This window comes from Protomyctophum parallelum (genome assembly GCF_964188405.1).
Source record: "Protomyctophum parallelum genome assembly, chromosome: 9".
Lineage (NCBI taxonomy): Eukaryota > Metazoa > Chordata > Actinopteri > Myctophiformes > Myctophidae > Protomyctophum > Protomyctophum parallelum.
In genome coordinates this window covers 14,134,736-14,153,778 of record NC_139706.1, presented here as the reverse complement: position 1 = coordinate 14,153,778, position 19,043 = coordinate 14,134,736, and the positions used below count along the sequence as shown (strand labels likewise).

At 41.7% G+C, this 19,043-nt stretch overlaps 1 protein-coding gene across 1 annotated transcript in view; it reads left to right on the top strand.

The window, feature by feature from the left end:
* The window catches only part of LOC310864427 (prolactin-releasing peptide receptor), a gene marked incomplete at its 3' end in the record, with an annotated part of 33,816 nt that overhangs the window by 4,333 nt on the left and 10,440 nt on the right, over positions 1–19,043 (top strand). Inside the window, exons 2-3 of the mRNA XM_083773117.1 lie at positions 8,018–8,418; positions 17,315–17,650. Of these exons, the coding sequence (XP_083629243.1) occupies positions 8,018–8,418; positions 17,315–17,650 (737 nt within the window). The remainder of the gene's footprint in view (positions 1–8,017; positions 8,419–17,314; positions 17,651–19,043) is intronic.

Sequence of the window (19,043 nt, the reverse complement as noted above, 5' to 3'; positions counted from 1 at the left end):
TTCAACTTTTTTTTAATAGTTCTTATTATTTCTACATTTGTCTATGTTTATAAGCCTGTCAGCAGTTCAGACAATGCTGCTCCGCTTGTGTACGACAGAAAAACAGCCAAGGACAAAGTGTACGACAGCTCCCGACCAGACGTGACTTTTTGTCCTACTCAAGTTCAATTTCAAGCTTTGGCGGAAATGGTAAATGCCGAAAATGTTGGTAATTTTGGCGTGCACCCATATTTTGGCGTACGCACGGTTGATAAATGAGGGCCTTAGTCTCTTCCTTTTACGGACAATTACGTACTGTTACGGGACTTAGTCCGTTCCTTTTACGGACACTTACGTTAATCCTAAAATAGAAAATTCTGTAGATTTACATAGGATATTCTCTGTACAATTTACAGAGTATCCAAATACAACATGTTTATTTGTATTTATTTTCTTCAGATTCAAGCAACAGTGCAATTAAAAATAAAATCTTTAGCAGTTCAATTCAACATTTTCTTGTTTAAAAAAAAGAAAGAAAAACACACGCCCAAAGGCACCCAGCCAATTAAACACATTAACCGCCAGCATTAATTAATTCACCTCGTACTGCAAAGGATTTCCCCCGTTTTACGCTCATTTTGAAAAGCCCAAACTTGTGACTGTTGACATCATCACGCAAGTAGCATAACGACTTGATCATAAACACTATAAAAGACCTTTGGCGTGAGGTCCTGGGCGGGTAATGTGTTCATAGTACCATATACAGGTAGTGGGTCACACACACCAAGACTCATTTTTGAACAGGGACAAACGTTGTGATAACCAGTATGGGCTACAGGGCAGACTGGTTGGGTCATTTCCTAGTGTTTAAAATGAAATATTCCTCTAAATCTGGGTAGAAATGTAAACGAAAAATAAAGGTGTCTTTTCGAATTCCAGCCCCTGCCCTTCAAATTCCCTCTGCACGACCCTGCCGTTATTAATATTAAGGATCGCATAATCGCATTCCTCAGTCAGTCAGAAAGTTTGTGTGGTCGGAAATTGTGAAATAACACTGGACTATAGGCTACTTCATGAAAGATCCAGCGCAGGTCACTCGTTATGAGAGAGAGAGAGAGAGAGAGAGAGAGAGATGACGTCGACGTCCCTCTTTCCTGTGTGAGTCGTAACAAATTATTTGAATGAACAGTATAACACTTACAATCACATTCCTTTGCGTGACATGACACACTATCTGTCTCGGACCGGTTCACTTCACTCGTTTGGTTTGTGTGCGCACTGCAGCAGTGTAGCTCGAAATGAATGCATCTCATGTAGGCCTACTCATTTTAGTTTTGATTGTGTATATTTCAACTTTGTTGCTCGGCAGCTGTACCACACACAGTTCCACATCTGGACCACATACACCATCTATTACTACCATCTACCGGGAGAGGTGTTTTGGAGTCCAATATTCTTGATCTCTTTTCAGAAGACATTTATATTGTTATACTGTATAGCTTATTTGCCAGGGAGTCTGACCTCAGCATGTTGTCATGTCTTGTACTGTATGTAACAAAGTGCACACTTAAAATTAGAGTTAGTACATTTTTGAGTGGTGCAACCACTCCTAAAGACAACTGTGTGTGTGTGTGTGTGTGTGTGTGTGTGTGTGTGTGTGTGTGTGTGTGTGTGTGTGTGTGTGTGTGTGTGTGTGTGTGTGTGTGTGTTAAGGCTGTACCCTAGACCTTATTTTAGGACTCGAACTTCGGCAGGAATTTCCGAGTGAACATTCGGACCATTTGTTTCTAATTAATTAAAAAAAAAACGTCTCGATCAGAGCGCACAGCGCGTCTCCCCCGCTCTTCTCTCGTCCCTCCCAACACACACACACACACACACACACACACACACACACACACACACACACTTTTCTAATTAATTAAAAAAATAACCATTGAGATATCCGTCTCGATCAAAGCGCAGCACTCTCCCCCGCTCTTTATAAATCTCTCTCGTCTCTCACAACACACACACACACACACACACACACACACCACGAAAACAGCTGATCTGCGCGTTGCTCGTTAGCTGTTCCTCGTTCATTTGTTCCACCTGTGTATGAATGCGGCTTCAGAAGAAGTGGGCACAGGGAAAAAGCAGATCCTCCGTGACCGTTTTGCTTAACAATGATCAGAGTTCACTCCTTTTGTGATGCTATCATGCTAGAGAGCATATATGCTAATATATTATGGCTGCTACTAGTAAGTAAGAACAGTTCCCCCTATCAGCGATCATGCTGGCATGTGTGTGTGTGTGTGTGTGTGTGTGTGTGTGTGTGTGTGTGTGTGTGTGAGAGAGAGAGAGAGAGAGACGCGTCAGTCTCCAATCACCAAATGAATGTGCACAGCAGAACAAGGAGAGATTTCTTAACTTCTGACAGGAATGCACTAGAAACGTACTTTTTCTTTACATGCTCATATGCATTCTCGCCGAGATATATTTTCAAGTAAATAAAGTGTGTGTGTGTGTGTGTGGGTCCAAGCACGGAAATGTGTCCGAGCATGAAAATAGTTTTTTGCCTTTGTTCACCACCAAGTGTCACTGTTGCACAGCCTAACACAGACACACACAGGCCAGGGAGGAGGGCTAGTACAGTACAGTACAGTACAGTACAGTACAGTATCCTCAAACAGAGGGCCTTGCCCTCGGTTTGCCAAACTTGGCCCACTTCTTGAATGCCACTCGGGCCTCCACATGGAGCTTTCCACATGTGCATTCCATCCTGGCTTTGCATTACGTATTTTACTTTGTACGATTTACTTGAACACAGTGTTGATTTTGTCGACTGAAACTAAGACCAAAAATGTCCGTCAACTACCTTTTTCCACTGACGAAATCTAAATGGAAACTAAATAAAAACTAAGCTATGATGACTAAAACTAAGACTAAATATATTGACAATTTCATCAGAAAATAAAAACTTTAGACTAAAATGTTAGGAAGGGACTAGTGGACAAGAAAATAGCCGATCTACAAGCTCACAACGCGCCCCACTGTGACACATTGTGAGCTTGTAGATCGGCTATTTTCAGCAGGTGTAAAAACAGTCATTACGACAGCATCAAGGCCCACCAAAATGCATTTTAGTCAACTAAATCAACTAGATTTAGTCAACTAAAATCTCATGATATTTAGTCGACTGAAACTAGACTAAACACTAAAACATTCCGGGTGACTAAAATGTGACTAAAACCAAATGAAAACTAAAATCAAAATGTTCTGCCAAAAACAACACTGCTCGCACAACAGAGAGATTCCACTATTGTGTACAGAGAGAACAGTTCCTTATTGTCCTACATCACGGCACAGTAAAGCATGCATCTTTAGGAATGTAAATGTTTTCCAGCAGTAGTACATCAGTAGTATTGGCATACTTACTAATCTCCATCTTTGACAGTTTTCAATCAATTTTTCTAACACCAGTGACATTATCCACAGGCAATAGCACATGCAGGGAGATTGCCTGTGTTTAGCACCATGGACAAGGGCATGTGGTCACTGGTTGCTAGCTCATAATCTATCTTTATACTCTTTATGGAATCCTGGGCATCTATAGGCTACTGTACAAAGGCAGTTGATCAAGCCACGAGGTGGAGTGCCAAGCCTCGCTTACATATAGGAAAAGCTATCCTCTGGCATTTACTTTACTTAAGCAATATTACACGAGAGGGTGTGGTTTAACGTGATTATTGCCACGACAGTGATGCAGTCAGGAACGAGACGTAGTCGAGTTCCGCAAGCATCACTGAAGTGCCTGAACTGAAGTTCAGCCAAAGGTGAATAGGTTCACACACCCAATGGAAGTCCCCATGAACAGTATTTAGCCGCTCCACATGGTATTGGTACAGGAATGTCTCCTGTACACACAGGATGTCACATCTGTCAAGTAGCTTGACACAACAACACAGCGAGATTTGCCACTTTCACTGGCCAACACGCAGCCCTCGTGACGTGCATTGTAAGACACAATAAGTGAAATGTTCATAGTAAAATAATTAAAACGGGCGACCGAAGGGCTGACACACTGTACCGGAATAATGTCATAATGTCACTTCATTATGAATAATGAATAATGTCACTTCATTATGTGGGGATAATGAAATGACGTTTCTACTCACAATGTTATGCTGCCCACACGGGCAGATGCAAAATATATTATTATTAGTATTAAAAAACTAACAATAACCATAAAGGACCAAGTCCTTTCAGGACTGCTTGGTCCCCCTCCTGTATGTCCCAGCAGGCCAGAGCTTTGGGTCATACGGCAACATTGTCACATTCAGAAGTAATATTGAACGAACCGTACCTTAGTTAGTAGACTCCATCTTCCGACACTTCACCGTGTTTTTATTGTCCAGTTTCTCAGACAAAGAAACACTCTGCGTGTCTCCAGCATGGGAGAGAACCTGGTGGAGTACACGTTCACCAGTTTGGTTTTTACCACTCCCAATTCTGCTTTCAGAACCTGTTCTAATTATACCCTAGTTTGTTGTGGGGTTTCAGTGGCCCAGCTGCTCTCAGGGACCCTGACATATTCCGGCCTTTATTCACCACGGAGCTCCACTGTGGGGACCCGCGCTGTGCCCATGGCGATGCCACCGCTGTAGCCAGGAGCTCGACCGCACCTCCACCTGGTCTGCTGCCGCTGATAATCCACTAGCTCCGTGGGCCATTCCATATCTTTTGGGATTGTCCCAAAATCCAGACCTAGTGGGTCCACCGTTTTCAATTCATCATAACATTTAGAGACGTACAAATACACTTCTATATAGCCAAAAACAGGAAATCATTATAAAGGAGGTAAAACTGGACGAAAAACTACAGTGAGGGGAAAAAGGGGTGAGTGGGGGATTCAGATGTTACGGGGGCCATTTTCGAATTTCAGCTGTCCGTGGGTGCCCTTTGAGAGTGATTTTGAAGGAGCCTAACAGCCTAATAGCTCCGGTATATGATATTGTAATAAATGTGGGTTCTATCGTCCTACAACTGTAGGGTAAATAAAAGGCCTGGAAGCACCACAGACAACAAGGTACAAATGAGCGACCTTTATTATAATGCTCGACAAGTACATAGAATAGTATGCAGAATAAGTATGAATGACAGTATATCAACATTAACCCCCTATTAAAACCAAGTATAAACTCCAGGTCTATATAAATACAATGTCTCTTAAATAATCAGTGCATATACAGGCAATACACAATACAGTGTCTCTTTATATAATCAGTGCATCCATACGGCAATAAACAATACAGTGTCTCTTTATATAATCAGTGCATCCATACGGCAATAAACAATATACAGTGTCTCTTTATATAATCAGTGCATCCATACGGCAATAAACAATATACAGTGTCTCTTTATATAATCAGTGCATCCATACGGCAATAAACAATACAGTGTCTCTTTATATAATCAGTGCATCCATACGGCAATAAACAATACAGTGTCTCTTTCTCTGGGTACTTAACTCGCCGTGGTGGCGGACCCTCCCCCGGAGTCTTTGCTTGTGACGCCGCCAGCTAGCTGTCATTAGTCATAGCAGGAGGGGAGACTACACCTGTGGTCTCCTGTAGTTAGATAGAGGGGGCTTTAGAGAGTGTGTGCTTACTTTGCTCCTCCGCAGACCTGCGATCTGAGAAGGACTGAACGTTAACTTGTCCGCACGTCACGTCGTCCGACACAAATTTTGTGTGCGTGTGTACATCTGTAATCCACGTAACCCGAGAACCGTTCGCCCCACCGACTTCAAATTCGACACACGTTCCACACACCCACAGGGAGTGCAGTGCCCGGTCTCGAGTCGGCCGCACCCATGGTTGTCCATCTTGAAAAATGACCGCCATATTGGATTTTTCGCTGGCTCGGTTAAAAAAGTTAAAGAGGTGACCCAGAGGCATGTTCATGCCAAATTTCACGCTTGTATCACCAAGTGAAAGGTTCTCTCACAATATGGCTGTTAGCCGCTGTACTACTAAGACGTTACAGTTACGTAATTTTTTTACTCTGATTACAGTAACGGATTACATCCGTTACTTCCCAACCCTGCGGACACGACACAAACACACAGACCTGCAGATATAATAAATGCTATCTAAATATAGTCTGAACCTATCAATGTATTTTTTAATAAAACACTTATGTGCCCAACTTGTCACGCGGGAGAACTGGGCACCCAAGTTACACCAGAGGTACCGTAATGTTGATGTAATAATTAAATAAATACATTTCATTAATTAACTAATGTAGTTAATGCACCAACGACAATGCAGAAGCGTGAGGTTCCAGTCCAAAGTTAACACATGCAGCGTTATCGCCCTGTCCAGTTGATTCTAAAGCCAGTGCAGAGAGATTGTAATGGCGGACTCTAGTACATTTGACACCGATGTGCGCATGTGTGCAAAGATGGGAAAATTTCGTGTTGCTTGCTTTTCTCTATGGCTTTTCTGGAAATTGGGAACGATCCAATCACAGAATATGGGACACAATCCCATCCTATTACGGACTTTTTTAATCAATATCACAACATTGGGAAGACGATACAATGTATACATCGTGGGAGTACGTATCGCAATCGCGATATTGATATATTGGCACGTACACACCTAATAGTGTCCCGTCTCCTTTCAGAACGACGAGTGGCCCATGCAGGAAATAATTCCCCATACATTTTCCTCATAGGCTTTTCAAAAAGTAGAGTAAAGAAATGAATTCCGTCTTAAATTCTTCATGTATTCATTCTTTTTCATGTGGGAAGCCATTTGCACACTTGTAATTCATGAGTTTATAATACTAGAAAGTGCTTGATTAGCTCTGTCTTGCCATTTATATTACATGGTGTCACTCCTGTCTATTGGAAAGTATAATGTCCAATCAGAAAAGGAAATTGACTTTTGGGGTTACAGAAAATAACTATCATCAGGGTAAATAGCATGAAATCTTGTTCAAAGAAAAACTATAATTTCGTTTTTCGAAGTCAAATCGGATAGCCTATTTAAACACCAGCGTATTACATGCTTGTATTGACTACATCCCATGAGCCGGAGAGAAAGAGAAGCAGCATTGCAGTTGGCTAATACTGTAAAAGATCACATGAGCAACTAGATAAAGTGCCCCTCGGGGCACAGGTCTCCAACAGGGCAGGGCAGGTTGTGAAAAGGGTGCCATTTCTTCTCACGCCTTGGATGGCAATTGGATGATTTGAGTTTCCAAAAATGTGTTTTGCACAAATCCACCTGTTGGTGGCGCTATAACAGGCCAATGTGAAAAGGGTGGGATATATTCCTCAGCCTAGTATAGTATAGTATAGTATAGTATAGTATAGTATAGTATAGTATAGTATAGTATAGTATAGTAGGAAAGTCAGTGAAAGATTTGACGTAAATTGCACGCTGCCTTCATGATTTGAGGCTTTTTGTTAAAATAAAATGGAATATGAAATATCGGACAGATCCGGCTTGAACACATGACTATAGAGATTGTGTGTAACGATTTGCGGGATTTTTGGACAGGATCTGGAGGAGTAATAGCACTACCTCCTATGCTATAACGGGCCGTTCTGGAAAATCTGGGGCAGAGGTTCATCGTTGGCATCCAGGGAGTGTGTGTGCAAAATTTGGCATCGACCAGGTTAACGGTGCCGGAGATTAGCTGTACACAGATGGACAGACATACACAGAACACACACACACGGACACACACACACAAACACACACACGGACGGAGTGCAAAACATACTCTCTCCTGCATGCCTTCGGCCTGTTGGAGACAATTATTATTTCACAAGAATTACATAGTTCAGTCAGAAACTCATGAATAGATTTAACCAATTATAAAATGAGAATACGAAGTGTGGATATGTATTCTGTAAATATGCATATGCATGTATCTTGGCAACAGGACTGAATGCAATTATGTTTGCAATGTTGCGGGGGAAAAAAGTTTCTTTCTGCGAATAATTGTATTTGTCTGTATCTTCCTTCTCTGGTTGTCTCAGCCCACCCGGTGCGGAGGAGGATCTCGGTATGGGGCTGTGGCGCAGTGGCTCTGGGTGTCTGGCTCTCTTCTTTGGTTCTGGCTGCCCCTCCTTCTCTGTTCACTAACTATTTGGATCTACGGCCTAGTGGCATAGACCTGGTCGTGTGTGAGGAATTCTGGCCCGAAAGAGGCAACCTGCGACTGCTCTACTCCTGTTTCGTCCTCGTAGCCTCCTATATGATCCCATTGCTGTCTGTCAGCATTTCATACTTTGCCATCACCGTGAGCCTTAAACGCCTTTCCCTGCCCGGAGAACCGTCATCCCAAAACCTGCGCCGCTGGAGCCAAAAGAGAAAGAAGACCTTTTCCCTGCTAGTGACATCTGTGCTGGCCTTTGCCCTCTGTTGGCTTCCCCTGCAGGTGAGCCAAAAAAATTATCCCAAGAGTTTAACACAGTACTGGGACACCCTGTTTTATGCTGTTTACCTAAACTATTATTTTTTTCTTGACTGGTTGATTGATTGACTGATTGATCATACATACACATGAAAAAAATTGTACAGCCTCTAGCCAACGTCTGCCCACACTGAGACTTCAAGCTGTTATGTGAAGCAAATAGAATCAGGAGCTACTGTAACCATCTTTTTAAAGCCTCTTTATGTGGCTTGTGCTTTTCAGTAGATGGAAAGTTCCATCAAACGTATAGAAGAAATAATAATGCTGCTCCGTTAACTCCTCGAGTCTACGGAATTACACCAGTCTGGCTGCCTCTAGTGGAGTATTCGTGAATATCCACTCACCCCTTGACTAACATAAGTGTGCCATTCATTATTTTAAAGGTTAGCCCTATCTTAATCTAAAATAATCTCTTTTCCACCGGTAACCAAAATACAGGGCAGGTTAAAGCATGTATGATGATGAGGTTTGAGTAGTATACCTAACCTAACTATAACTTAGGTCACATTCACACCAGAGAGCTTTGCTGTGATTAAAACGAATCCTGCTGTGCATTTTCAGAAAGTGCACTTCATTTGGCAGGTGTGAAGGCTCATTCGAATCCTAATGCGTATCAAAGAACCGCATTTTACTCCGAGCAAAAACGGGGGTTTTGCTTCGCTTCCAATCGCACTTGATTACGATTCGGTGCAGGTGTGAATGCAATCCGCAGTAAATAAAGGAAATGAAGCAAACAATGTGGCGGGTGAGGCGCTGAACACAGTTGGAGACGGAGAAGGCATATTTTACGCAGCGCAAAGATGTCCCATTACCGTGGATACTGGATACTAGACGTGGTCGAATGAGGAGACTGAAGCCCTGATCGAAATGAGGACGAGTACATTAATCAATTGCTTAAGAAAACACATAAAAACACTGCAGTGTATTATAGCCAGTGTTGGCAAAATATTACTTTAACACTAATATACTACTTATTACTTATTACTTTTAAAAAAAGTAATAAAGTTACACTACTTATTACTCCCTGAGAAAAGTAACTAGTTACTTATTACTTTACTTTTCTTTTCTCTCGCCCCCAGTAATTGCATATTTTGTCCCCAAAAGTCTTACTTTGCATTTTCAACATTAGCAGTCCCCCCTCCCCTATTCTGCAGTGTTTATTTAACTCATGATGATGGATCCATTTGTACACATAGATTAGAAGTAGATTTCGACGTGGAATATAGCTTCTTCCGTATGCACAACTTGCAGCGGACAATAATGTTCATCTCGTCTTGATCACGGACATACTCAAAATAATGCGAATACTTCCAAGTATTGAATGTTATAACGCTTTGTTGTGCCGGTGTTTCTGTCTCCTCCACCTCCTCCATTGTTAGTTTATTTACATCTCTTCTCTCTAACAGTGCAGTCTAACGAGTTACACACACTAGTTTAGGTTGTTGTTCCGTGTTCCGGACGGTTTAAGGCCCGCCCTTCTGCATCCGATACTTCACACATACGTACCGACGAGTGTGCATCGTTTCCGTATCCGCTCTAGAGTCTAGATCTAGAGCGGATCAGCTGCAAAGCAACTTGACTTCAACCCAGTCTACCATTATAAATAAACACTCAAACCCACAGTTCCACCAAGGCTCGTGAAAATAGTAATAATATATATATATATATATATATATATATATATATATATATATATATATATATATATATATATATATAGTTACATATTACTGGAAAAAAGTAATAATATTACTGAAAGTAGTATATTACTTAAGTTACTTGCCAACACTGATTATAGCCTACAGAATATTCTGTCTGTCTGTGCCGTAAACATGGAGTGCTGTCACTGTGTGGGGACTGGGGAGCAGGGACTTTCATCTCGATAAACTTGTAAACATTTTGCGCTGCTGACAGTCTGTTATATCCGTGTGCTCAGTGCTGTGCCTCCATGCCCAAAAGTGCGTGGCGTGGCTGCATGTGTATAGTGAGAGAGCGAGAGAGCTGGGGGGGATTAAAAAACTTCAGTGCACTGTGCAAGGAATAAATGCATTCGCCATGTATCCGAAGGAAGTCTGATCCAATCATTTTTAGATTTCTCCAGTTTAATCCTGAGTTTAAGTTTTGTTGTGTTCAAGATCTGATTTTAGGCATGTTTAAGCCTCCAGGAAAATCCGTGTTGAGGTTCTTAATCCACTGTTTTTCATTAAAACGTCTTTGTCCTACTGTCCAGTTGGGATTGTGTTGAAGTCCAGCGCATTTTAGAGCTTCAATGCCGTGAGCCATGAAATGTTGCACAAACCTTGTGGTTGTCTTTTTTCCATTGTTAATATTGTATCTGTGTTGTCCCAGCCTTGTACCTTTACCCGTTTCTCCGACATATTGTAAACCACATTTTTCACATGTGATTAAGTAAATGCAGTTGCTGGTACTGGCTGTTATTTGTTGTTTAATCTCTAACACGCGTTTTGTAGTTCTATTTTTGACTAATTGTTTGGGTTTGAAGTATTCTGGTCCCTGGCGTGCTGGTGTGTTGATTTATTTTAGCTTACTGTGTACTAGATAATCTTTAAGGTTTTTGTTTTTTCTGTAGGCCGATATAATTTTATAATCTTTTAGAAGATTCTCAAAATTCCTTTTTATTCTGTTGTTGGCTAGTGTGCTCTGTGTTGAATAACTGGTTATCAGGGCCAATTTAGGGCCTGGATCCCGCACTCTTATTTCTACGAAGGTATTTTGAGCTTTCCGGAGGAATGTCCTAGTGTATCCTCTTAGTCTGAGGGCCTTAAATAGTGTTTTACAAGCTATTTTGAAATCACTTATTTGCGTATCCTATGGAATATCCTATGGAATCTTAGTAGTTGTGATTTGACTATCCCTGTGTAGGAGTGTGTCGGGTGGAATGACATTTTGTGTAATAGGGCGTGGGTGTCTGTTTCTTTAAAAAATACTTTTAAGTCTAGTTTCCCATTTGTGTTAAAGTTTGGGCCCTTGAAGATTGTTACATCAAGAAAGTCAATCCTTTCAGTGTGTCACAAATTTTATCGTTATGGATCTATGATGGCTATTTAGAACATCAATAAATTCCTGGAATTCTTCTTTGCTATGTTCCCATATTCCAAATTAGGGTACATTTTAAAATGTGTAATCTGGATTACAGTAACGGGCGTACATAGTAACGAGGGTTACTGGCTTGATTACAATCTCCCCTTCCCCTCATCAATTATTTTAGGGCTACAAATAAGTTAAAACACCAAACAATAAAATAATAGTACATGATGGCACATGATGCGCTGTGTGTGTTGCTGCCCACTGCGCAATGAACACAGGCTCGCGCGGCTCGGCTACAACACGAGCAATATCGGTCCCAGGCAGTGGTTTTCCCCGCCGTCAGACTCCCCAGTCCCGACCCATTATATTATATTATATTTTATTATATTTCATTATATAGTGCTGTGATCTGTAACCAGCGGAGAATGATCTGTAGGCTACTGTACTGGACAGTGAGAGGAGGCGGGGTGGACTGACTGGAGTGCTCTGGGTGAGATTTTGACGGGGAGTGGAAAAATGATAAACAAGTAAGACGCACAAACGCGGGAAGCAAACGCAGCTCGTAAATTGCAAAAACAACAATTAGAATAAATTACGTACTTTTTTTTTTCTTTTTAGTTAGTAATTTTTTTTAAGTTTTCTACTGTGTGTGTGTGTGTGGTTGTTTGTGTGTGTGTGTGTGTGTGTGTGTGTGTGCTACAGCTGCGCCCTCTGGTGGCAGGCGGGTGGTGTCACAGCGGGACAGACAGACACACAGACACACACACAGACATGATCTGCAGGGTCTCATAGTTAGTGCTCACTGTGTTCGCAATCACTGCGTTCGCAATGATAAAAGACACCGTTCAAAGGACACTTTAACTCTGTAGTAGTAGGCTTGCTAAAAAACATAACTCTATGGACATAATAATAACATGCAGCGGCAGCGGGGTGTAATCATGCAGCCCTCAACAGCTTCACAGTGTGGTGGTGGTGGTGGTATCATGTGGACATAGCATCAAACGGCATACAAATCCAAAGAGTTTCAGTGGAATCAGTTGTAATTAAATCTGCGATTCATTTCAGCTGTGACCAATAGATAGATCAGATGCCTTGCGCATTGCAAAGTGAAACAGTCTGAAACTCATCAGCTCCGTTGCGCTAGAAAGCTGTGTCTGTGTGTGTGCGCGCGAGTCTGTCTGTCTGTCTGTCTGTCTGCCTGCCTGCCTGCCTGCCTGCCTGCGTGTCTGCGTGTGTGTGTCTGTGACAACTTAGTGTTAGTTTTTTTTTCCTTATTTTTTTTATCAATATCATTTTGTAGTCGACAGTGCCCTACAGCATGACTTTGGCTAGGGTCAATATTATTTATATTTGTATATATTATTATGTTTTGGAATGAATTTGCCTTTTGTGTGAACACGTGCCTTGCCTAGCCGAATATATTTAACATGAATCATAATAAGGTTGGAACTACACTCTTGTCTGGTTATCAATAGTAAAACGTGTTTTATCTAATTAAATAGAGTTTTGCTTAAAAGTAATCCAAAATAACTGAAAGTAACCCCCTACTTTTTAAATTGTGGTACTCGGATTACGTTACTGACTACAATTTTTAGCAAGGAACTTGTAACTGTAGGGGATAACTTTTTAAAAGTAACCTTCACAACCCTGCTGATGGTACAAGGAAGCCAGTGAGAAAGTCCATGGGTCCAAATTTAGATTCTACATAGTGAATTTTTTTTGATTTGACACCAAGGTCATTCAAATAGGACAACATTTATTTGGCCACATGGTTTTATCAAAAGAGCAACCCCTAAGGAGTATGTGTGCCAAATGTGGTGCTTGTATCCGCAAGTGAACGTTTCTCAATGTAATTTGCACTTCATCTGCCCCGCTATTTACTGTATAGATAGATATAGGGCTCCATTTTCGTCACCGTTAAACCCCTTATCCCTAAACTTCTTTGCCTTTGTTACTATTTTGCAAAACATTTTTTAATAGTTCAACTAGCCTATCTACATTGCCACGTTGTGAGCTTGTAGACTGGCCATTTTAACTATTAAAAAATGTTTTGCAAAATAGTAAAAAGAAGAAGAAGTTTAGGGATAGCGGGTTTAGCGGTGACGAAAATGGAGCCCATAATGTGCACAGATGGAGATGGAGATGAGGAGATAAGGCGCCCAAAGAATCAGGGGACGTGTTACAGAACATTTTCTTGGCTGGAACTGTACATCATCTTCGAAGAAAATATAGTCATGCAAATAAACAAGTTAATTTGATTAGAGTTATTTAAAACCACATGGTTACAGGAACATTTCTGGACAGTCCAGGGACTTAATTAATTAACTCATGGAAAGCATGGAATGATAGAATCATTATTATGCAAATGATTGCAAATGTGTGTGGCATCTGTGTGTACACGAATTGTTATAGGGCCCTAATAGACCGTGGAGATGCAATGAGGTGGAGAAGATTAGGAATTGATCATCATAATAGCAATGTTTTTATGGAAATAGAGATGAGAAACAAATACAGTAGGTTGAGTCATAGGCGGATCTAGAAATGATGGGTCCCCGTCATGCACACGACAGTATACACATAACAATTATGACATATAGGCCTGCGATATTCAGAATTTACAGCAAGGGATTGCTTAAAAATAATAAACAGCCAAAAACTTAGCCAAATAAATGCAAACTGAGGGTTTAAACACTTAATAATGTACCGTATCATGGTTTAGGACTTTTAGGGTTATTTTATTGACACAAATGAATAAGCCCATTGTTAATAACAGTGACAAGGACCGTGTGTGTCACTGTTATTCACTGTTACCCCTTTTTGGGGGGCCCCTGAGCTTGAGCCTCTTTGCGGTCATGCAGATGCTCAAGCTCAGGGCCCCCCCTAGCTCAGGGGCCCCCCTAGCTCAGCCCCCCCCCTAGCTCAGGGGCCCCGGGCCTAATCCTCCCTTTGGGTTGAGTTCTACAGCAGCTGGACTAATTTAAATGTGTTGCTTTACTATAGTGCAATTCCTGCAAACTACACATCCTGGCTATGACCCATGCCATGCCAAATTGTTTTTTAGTGATTTGATTAATTAAGTTAGTCGGATTAACCACTTAAGAAGCCATAATGTATTGTATCTGTTGAGTTTCACAGCTGTAATAGCGTGTTGTACCAGAAATAAGAAGTGAAGAATATACTGACGGAGGAATAACACTGAAGAGTAAATAATCAATACACCAGGAGGCATCAGCTGTAGTGTTGCTGGATCAGTACGACACACGTCACTGACATATTTATTTACCCCGGTTTATATACACATAGACAACAAGCCCTTCCGGTCGGGGTTACTTCACAATAAGAGTTAATAATAAAATATGTATATACAATAAAGATCATATTCCAACACCCCCACTTGATCACACATTGGATATATTTTCTTTTTCATAAATCTCTTATATACACATTTTCTCCCCTCTCTTCTTTTCACAATATAATACAAAATGCATGTCTCTTCAAACAAATCTTTAAGCATTCTGTCATTACTCATTTCAATAATCAACTTAAATACACATGTTACTCTTCTTCAAATGCATATTTTCTTTCCATATACTCAATAATAAATAGCAGATTAAATAAATCACAAAATCAGATCACTCAAACACAAATGAACATTTCTTTCTCTTTGGTTTCTTTTGTGTTCTCATCTTCTTCTGCATAGCTGGGTTTTGAGTACTAGTGTGATTTTTAGTCCAATAATCATGCACCATCCCGTTTCTGTCCCCCACTGCTTTCTTGCTTGCTTCCCCCACTGTTTTCTTGCCCTCTGGCTGTCTGACTCGTAACCTGTAGGAATAGTCCATGTTCGTCTGGACCTTTTCTGCACTGACAGTTACATAGTCACTCAAATAGGCTGGCTTCATCCTCACTCTGGGAGGGTAACGTGTCTGCTGTTTAGCCTCATTTTTAGCCTGGCCCTCATCTGACTGCACAGTCTGGTTTGCCTGAGGTGTAGCTACTACAGCCTCGTGCACCTGCTGCTGAACCTGCCCTCGTGGTAGGAGTGGAGTATTTCTCTTAGACCTACTCCTCCATCTCGGCAAATCAAAATAATCATCATCATCGTCATTAACAACAGGCCTTTCAGTCTGTGTCTGTTGCTCTACAATGGGTGGGGTCACACACTTCAACCTGTCGTCTGCACTTTACCATTACCATTAGCCATACATTTCTGGTCGTTCACAGTGTTCAAATAATACATTCTGTTGTACAAATATATTTTGAACCTCGTACCATCTCTGCACTTCAGAACATTTTTACCTTTCTGGAAAATGACAGTGGCACCTCTGGTGGTTGCTGCTTGCACCGAAAACATGTCCTGTGGATATGTAGGAATGTACAACGCATATCTCAGGGTAGTTGTGTGGCGCTGCCCCCTGCTGTCGATCAGAATCACTTTTGCATCTCCTCTGCGTTCCGCCACTCCATGACATCTCGTACCGTCAGCCAACTCCATACAGTGTTCTTTAGGCTGGAAACTGCCGTCGAAACTTGTGAACTTTGTGATGTCTGTGATGATATTGGAAGTCGCTCCCGTGTCGACCATCAGACCCGTCTGTCTCTCACGATCACAATGTCCTCGTTCGGCTCTCACTTGTTGAACTTCGGCATCACAGTCTCTCACCCCGAATGAGTACTCGTGCTCGCTGTTGTTCTTCTCAGACACTCTCCGTGCCTCATCTCGCCGCTGTTGTCTCCTCCTTCTGCAGACCGCGTACCGGTGTGTAGAACGTCGACAGTATTCGCACCACTCCTGGCGATCGCACAATTTAGCTATGTATCCAAAAACTGGACAATCTCTCTATATGCATCAACTTCTTCACCCTCGACGGGTGGCTCGAGATCTTTTAGGACGATATCCTTCAACCCCTGTAGTCTCAGATGTCCCAACATCCTCGTCTCCCACAGTACATATCTCTCCGCATCTCCGTCGAAACACAATCTTGACCAATGAGTCTGACCACTCGAAGCAGCCCGCATGGTTCTGTTCTTCTGTTGTTAGCCTAACTCGAGACTAGCTTGGCAAAGCACGCCGACAACAAACTTTTCACCTCGTAAATAAATCCGGTCTCTCTGGGCCCATAACCTGTTGAGTTTCACAGCTGTGTTGTACCAGAAATAAGAAGTGAAGAATATACTGACGGAGGAATAACACTGAAGAGTAAATAATCAATACACCAGGAGGCATCAGCTGTAGTGTTGCTGGATCAGTACGACACGTCACTGACATATTTATTTACCCCGGTTTATATACACATAGACAACAAGCCCTTCCGGTCGGGGTTACTTCACAATAAGAGTTAATAATAAAATATATATATACAATAAAGATCATATTCCAACAGTATCCTTTGTCATACAACGGTGTCATACAATTACAAAGAATGACGACCTACAGTACATGTTCACAACCCGTCGCAATGTCGCATAGTGAAAGGTGAGCTTGAGAATGAACTAGTTGAATCGATTATTTCATTGAAAAGGATTCTTTGTTCGGCGTGGACAGTTAACTCAACCGTCTGGGCACCTATAGGCATGCCAAACCAGCCAGACGGCGTTCCGTGGGTTCGACTCCCAAGCCCGACGCCTTTGCCGCGTGTCACTCCCCATCTGTCACTATCAATAAAGGCATATAAAGCCCCAAAACAAATCAAAAAGAAAAAGAAAGGGATTCTTTGTCATAATCGGAGAAATCGATTCAAATAACCGTGGCACCCCTAATATATGCAATGAAGTACCCATCTAGTATTCCCTTTTTTGCCTTCGTGTACAGGTGCTGAACCTGATACTGGACGTGGACCCAGACTTCCGCATCTTAGGGAAGCGCTACATCAACGTGTTGCAGGTGTGCTGCCACCTGGTGGCCATGAGCTCTGCCTGCTACAACCCTTTCATCTACGCCTCGCTGCACAGCAAAGTGCGCGCTCACCTGCGGAGGTACCTCTGTGCCTGTCGCAGACGTCTGGCGGCGGACGCCGCCAGAGCGGACGCCACCCAGAGGCTGACCCCCCCGCTCTCGCACGTCACCTCTCGCGACACCACGCCCACCACCCGCCACAGCCTGCTGTCTAGGGGTTCGGCCAAGAGGACCCCTGCCCTCGACCCACTGGTTTGTGGAGCACGAACCAGTGTGTAAGCGATTCCTGTGACGCATTGCAGGACAGCCAGTGACAAGCATTAGTTTAGACTTTAGAAGGGACACTTCACCCTTTTTGCAAAAAAAATAATAATGTTAATGATGTTTAGAAGATTTAGAACACTTTCCTGGTGGTCTTTATGTGTGTAATGGGTGGTTTTAGATATTTTAGATTTTAGCAGTGAGCCCAGTGTCTCTGATGTCATGGACACTGCATGGGCTCACTTCCTTCCTGGACTACAATCCCCATAATGTTTTACTGCTGTCTTACTGATACATGTATAGTCCAGGAAGTTAAGTCTGGCTTATGGCCAGTGACATGCCTGACGTAATGAAATCATTAAGTGAGCCCAGTGTCCATGACATCAGAGACCCTGGACACTATATGTATCTTTTCCCTTTTTGCTTCCTATATGATGAATTCCAGTTCTGTTCTTTAGCTACATAGAAGTGTCTATTTGTATGTCTCTAAATGTTTTGATGAATTGAACAATGTGGACCCTGTTGTAAACAAGTGTAATGCTTAATTGGGTCATCCACTCACAGTTATCAGTCTTTGTATTGAGTTTGTGCTTGAAATGTACTGTAATTCTACAAACTGTTTTGTCCGGACAAAAGAGGTGTTACAAATTCTTCATGGGGGCTGTACAGTACAGAATGGTTGCGATTGTCCAAAAAATAGGTGACATTGGCTGCACTTACATGAGGGCTTTTTCATTCAGAATGAAAACTTCAGAATTAATTAATTCAGAAGTATGTTTTTTGCTGCATGTTTACATGGGAAATGGACATTCCGAATGAGTGTTTACATGGACAATACTTTTAAATCCCATTATTTCATTCCACATGGGGCTGGGAAGGCTTCTGATTGGATAGGGGGCGGGGTGGATATGTTTACGTCCAGTGGTACATTTACTTTAGTACTCTACTAAAGTAAAAATTTGAGGCATTTCTACTTTACTTGAGTATTTCCAATTTCCAATACTATTACTCCACTACATTTCAGGTAAAACAAAATAATAAAACACCTTTTATGCCATTGTACTTTATATTTGATGTATCCTGTAGCCTATGAGAGGTTGCTCTAGTTTCTTATAATTAATCGCAAAACAAGAGCATAATATAGCCATACCAATTACATGGAAACAAGCATGCACAGAAAGACCAGAATGAACTTAAATCCGAATGAGTGTTTACATGAGTCCACAATTGTTTCAATAGGATTTAAAAATGGAATAAACAGGTCAGTTACATCAGATCTAAGTTGAAATCAGATTGGCCATTTTCATTCCGATTTAAGTTTTTGTAGGCGTTTACATGACAACTTAATAGGATTTAACTTTTATTCTGAATGAAAAGGGGATTA